Source organism: Urocitellus parryii, chromosome 6, assembly GCF_045843805.1.
Source record: "Urocitellus parryii isolate mUroPar1 chromosome 6, mUroPar1.hap1, whole genome shotgun sequence".
Classification (NCBI taxonomy): domain Eukaryota; kingdom Metazoa; phylum Chordata; class Mammalia; order Rodentia; family Sciuridae; genus Urocitellus; species Urocitellus parryii.
Genome location: NC_135536.1, coordinates 36,783,586 through 36,789,026, shown reverse-complemented (window position 1 = coordinate 36,789,026; position 5,441 = coordinate 36,783,586). Strand labels below are relative to the sequence as shown.

At 44.4% G+C, this 5,441-nt stretch overlaps 1 protein-coding gene across 1 annotated transcript; it reads left to right on the top strand.

The window, feature by feature from the left end:
- Positions 1–2,898: 2,898 nt before the first annotated feature.
- LOC144255273 (ubiquitin-conjugating enzyme E2 variant 1) lies at positions 2,899–4,929 on the top strand. Its single transcript, XM_077799545.1, has one exon. It carries the CDS (start codon positions 2,922–2,924, stop codon positions 3,363–3,365), a length of 444 nt encoding a protein of 147 aa, XP_077655671.1. The 5' UTR covers positions 2,899–2,921; the 3' UTR covers positions 3,366–4,929.
- Positions 4,930–5,441: the final 512 nt, after the last annotated feature.

Genomic DNA, 5,441 nt, shown 5'->3' with positions numbered 1-5,441 from the left:
AAACAAGCAGGATTCTTCTTTTCACTCAATGCACTTTAGCAAAGACTATAATTATCTGTTTTAGTGGTAACGTGCTTAATCTGTATTTCTCAGGTTGCACATGACACATGAAATTCCCTCAGGGCAGTTACCATGCTTATTTTCAGTGATGTATCACCAAAACCAGAACTTTGTTGTGCAACTCCAACTGACAGATGAACAGAACAACTGTGTTAAGTAAAGGGACCCACCTATTCACTGTAGAAGCACTGATGTCCCTTTATATGGTAAACTTTTCCACCACCTTTTCCAAAAACTTCTAGTCTATACATGTTTGCTGCTGATCCTATGTTCTGTGATGCTTAGCTTAGTTTTGTATCTAAAAGTTTGATGAGATATTACAGTAACTTCCAGCAACAAACTTTGAGCTTACAAATTACTTTACAGTGCAGTGCTTGAAGTTTTTAAATCCATGATTTTTGTGTATTTGTTGTTTTTACGCTTGAAATTATATCCTGGGAAACTTCTCATGAAATTATTTAAATTTTAAAAATACATTTTTAAAAAAATTAAAACTATACTAATTTTTAAACTAATTAAAACTTAAAAGTTGTACATAGTTATGGGGTACAAGGTGATGTTTCAATTCATGTATGCATTATGTAATATTTTCAAGTTAAACATATAAGAAAGTTGATCTCATAGAGGTTACAGGGGGCTGGGGAGTCCCCAGAAGGAGGGAGGAAGGGAGGCTCTTAGTAGTTACTCTATTAGCCATCTTTTCATCACTGGGGAAAATACCTGAGATAATCAGCTTATAAGGCATAAATATGTAATTTGGGCTCATGCTTGGGATGTTTTGTTGCTAATAATTTTCCCAAATCTTGGATTCTATTTTTCCCAGAGAAGAGTCAATAATGATACCACAGAACAACCGGTCGCAGTGACAAGCATTTATATCAGTGAACAAATGAAGGGGAGAACCAGGAGTGTCCACTCCCAAAGCACCCCACCCCACGCACACACACACAGTAAGCAAAAGGAACAAGATTTTACAGAATTAGAGTGGGGAGAGACCAGCAGGCAGATGAATGGGTGGAACCTTCATGAGTTTTCCAGAAAGTTGTCACTGTGTGTCCAAGAACTCTCCCCCTGCTTAACTGTCCACATCTGATGAGTCATGGGGGTTGCCATAGAAATTGTGAACTGTCAGGTGATAGCAGGTGGGAGTTTTTCTAGGGAAATGCATTGAAAGGAAGTTTGGAGGGCAAGAGGGCATCCATGCCAGCTTAGGCCCGTTTAGCCTTGCTGAGCCAAACCTCCATACCTGCAGGTCCCTTGGTTTTATTTCTTGCTTTTCTATAGAATCCAGAAGTCTCACATCTCGCATGCAGATCAGGCATTCTCAGCACATGCGCAGATCACACTTGATGCAGGAAAAAGGGAGACAGATGGCGAGGCAAGAAGAAGGGAAACAGGAGGGTCTGGGAAGGGGCTCGGTAACAGTTTCAGTGAATGATCATTTGGTCCCTCATTTTGAGTCTGGCAGCAGAGAATTTGTGACTGAGGATGCTGCTCACCTCATGACATCAGGGAAGCAAAGAGAGACAAGAAGGAGCTGGGGTCCTAATATCCCCTTCAATAGCATGCCCCCAATATTATAACTTCCTTCCTCTAGGCCCTGCCTCCTAAACTCGCCAATAGCCAACTGGCAGGCAACCACACAAGTAAGTAGAATTGCTGAACAAAAGATAATATTCTAAAGTTCTTAAAAGAGCTTTAAAACTGCTTTTCAGAAAGCCCGTACCCTTATATGCATCTAACATATAAGGTCATACTGTGTATTTAAATTTTGCTTACATGGAAATTGGTGTGTATTGAAATTCAAAGAGGTATATAAACCCTGTCTGGCATGTCTGGGTTACTGTAGCTCAACAAAAATGCAGCAGGCTGCTTTTGTTTGGGGGTGTAAAAGTTCGTGACCGTTATTATCTTCCTCAGGACTTGTAAACAGTTATCAGTTGAAGGTTCTGTGCCTGAGAACTCACTGCAAAGCCATCGAGGAAGTTCTGGGAAAGCCATCCACAAGGCAGTGCCACACTGTTGAACTCCCTGGGAAACTGCTTTTGGGAGGTGCATGGGGGAGGTTCTGTGCCACAAGAGCCTGCTGGGACAGGAAGAAATGCCCCTTCCTCCCCTGAGGTCACTGCAGCCAGAGACAAGGAAGTTCAACGCCACAGCTGCTGGCGAGGAGGCACTGTTCCAGCACCACACACAGGCAACCAAGGGAGGGGAGCAGAAAGGCAATGGATTTAATAAGTGGCACAACCTCTAGATGAGATACCTCATCTCATCCTATTTGCTTCACTGTGCTGCGGATTTTTTAGTATTAACATATTGTTATTTCAGTGATCTGGTGAAGATAAAAGCTGTGCTCAGTCTGACATCTTGGACAGGAAGTTTCATTTTAAAATATCTTTAAAGCAAGAATTGGGGAAATATGAAACACTGGCAGTAACATGGCTTTGAAATTAGGTCACTTGAATTTGAAGCCCATCACAATTAGCTAAATGGTTAAGTTGTGGAGCTGAAAACTCAGATAGCTTAGCTTCAAAACCATGCTACTACATTAAAAAAAAAAAAGCCATGTTTCTGAAATGCTTTCCTGAAAACGGAACTGAACTGACTGACCTAATGGTGTAGCAGTGCCTAGCATGGTACCTGAGGACAGGAGGTGCTGATGGATGAATAGCAATCAGTAAGATATCCTCCTGACAGATGTGGCTGCAATGGCTGGCAGGCAGTTGACAAAGATTGGTGAGCACTTAATATGCACAATAATCTTAATAATCCAAGTCCTAGGAATACACAGAAAAAGAACTCAAGTTCTTGTCCCTCAAGAAACTCACATTTGGCCGGCCTTCGAGCGACAGCGGCGCAAGATGGCAGCCACCACGGGCTCGGGAGTAAAAGTCCCTCGCAATTTCCGACTGTTGGAAGAACTCGAAGAAGGCCAGAAAGGAGTAGGAGATGGCACAGTTAGCTGGGGTCTAGAAGATGACGAAGACATGACACTTACGAGATGGACAGGGATGATAATTGGGCCTCCAAGAACAATTTATGAAAACCGAATATACAGCCTTAAAATAGAATGTGGACCTAAATACCCAGAAGCACCCCCCTTTGTAAGATTTGTAACAAAAATTAATATGAATGGAGTCAATAGTTCTAATGGAGTGGTGGACCCAAGAGCCATATCAGTGCTAGCAAAGTGGCAGAATTCATATAGCATCAAAGTTGTTCTGCAAGAGCTGCGGCGCTTAATGATGTCTAAAGAAAATATGAAACTCCCCCAGCCTCCGGAAGGACAGTGTTACAGCAATTAATCAAAAGCAACGCCACCAGCCCTCCCCCATTCGATTTAAGCAGTCTTCATTCTCCACCGTAGTAAATTTTCTAGATGCGTCTTGTAGACCTCAAAGTACTGGAAAGGAAGCTCCCATTCGAAGGCAATTTATCTTAAGATACTGTAAATGATACTAATTTTTTGTCCATTTGAAATATATAAGTTGTGCTATAACAAATCATCCTGTCAAGTGTAACCACTGTCCGTGTAGTTGAACTTCTGAGATCAAGAGAGTCTATTTAAATTGATTCCCATCCTGACCGGTGGGGCACATCTAACTCAACTGTGAAAAGACATGTCACACAATCACCTTGCTGCTGATGACTCGGCCTGGGGGCTCTGCCTTCTCCCCCCTGCCCTGCCAGCCCTGGGACAGCCCTCCAGCAGAGGCTTGCTAGAGTAGAGCAAAGATTTCAGGTCACACCCTGGGGACTGCTGCTGGGTGTGGGGTGCTTTGCCCGCACCCTGGTTACTTTCTTAAGTCTTAAATGACGCCCCTTCCAAGCCATCGTCCTGCCCCACTCTCCTCCACTCCTGTCCTTGGCCGAAGCATAGATTGTAACCCTCCGCCCCCTTTGAAATTGGCCTTCGCGAGAAGAATTCAGGGCTCTCCCCCTCCCCCACCTTGATCGAGGGGTGCTGCTTTTTCCCTCCTCCTCCACTCCCTTGTCCACCTTCACCACCCGGCACTCTCCACCTCCCCCCTGGCTTGGCCAGAAGCCATCAGGTCAGGTTGGAAATCTCTGACCTCCTCCTCCACATTTGGAACCACGTTTGACCACTTTCCACCAGCCTGGGAAATGAGCTTTGGGTCCTGGGTCCTGCCACTCTGCTGTCACCCTCAGCCGATGCATCTTTGGCCCAGGTCTTTGTAAGGTGGACAGGGCAGTCCCCAGGGTGACGTAGCCTGCCGGCCCTCAGGGTCCCTCTGTTCAGACCTGCAGGAGGCCTCCTGGAGACGCCTGTGAGCACACGGGGCCCCTCGGGACTGTTCCCTTTCCTGTAATGACGTGGCTCTCAGACGGGAAGAAGGGTGAACAGGGCTCCTGTGGGGCGCGCCTGCCATCCCCGCAGGCCCAGTGTGGAATCTGACAACTGGAACTAGAGGAACCTGGACCCAGCGCAGATACTGGTTTTGGTGCCGCTGCCTCCCAGGTGCTCAGCAGGGACTGAGGAGGAGCTGGTGTGCACAGCAGCTCCCAGCATTGGCGGGGCCTGGCCTCCCGGCACATTGCTGCACCTCCCACTTTTCCTGTTCAGGACCACTGTGCTGAGACCTGATGCAAACAAATAAAGGCAATTCATGGTGTTCTGAAGGGTTTATTTTTTTTTCCTTACTATTTTGTGTAAAACCACCTTTTGAAGCAGCAACTATCAAGTCTGAAAAGCAATGGATGTTCCCATTAATCTATTTCTGGGGGAAATCTTAGTTCTAAGGATTTAACATCCTGTAAGTAAAGTTTAACCTAACAGTATTCCATAAGCAGCCTTTTTCTTGTCAGACCATTGCCTGATTTTAATATAATAAAAAGTGTGCATTAATATTTCAAAAAAAAAAAAAAAAAAAAAAAAAAAAAAAAAAAAAAAAAAGAAACTCACATTTAATGAACAAGACTGATAAGTAAAAACCTATTTCAACCTGCATGTATATAAAGGCAAATGTAAGCTGTGATTATAAGGCATAACCTGTAGATTCATCCTGACTTGGCTGCAGTGCTTTTGGGTTATAGCTTCCAAGCATAACTCTGGTCTATTTCCCCCCACAGTTTCCCAACATGTCATAAATAAATAAAGTGGTACATGGAGCTTTACAACTAGACACTATGCTGTCAGCACCAGGAATGTGCCTACAGTCTTTGGTATTAGCTTGAGATAAGCTAGGTACACTCCAGTTTACATCAAGTCACTTTTGCCCTGGTCATAATACATGTCCCTACTTCTGACCCAAAGTGTGGAGATACAGCTGGTCTTACTGCTGTCATGACCACGCTTTTGTCAGCAAATTCCTAATAATCTGCACTCTGCGTGATCCTGGATCTGTCTTCCTCTTTTCTTT

Coding starts and splice junctions, on each gene's coding strand:
- LOC144255273 (XM_077799545.1), top strand. CDS start 2,922: ATGGCAGCCACCACGGGCTCGGGAGTAAAAGTCCCTCGCAATTTCCGA.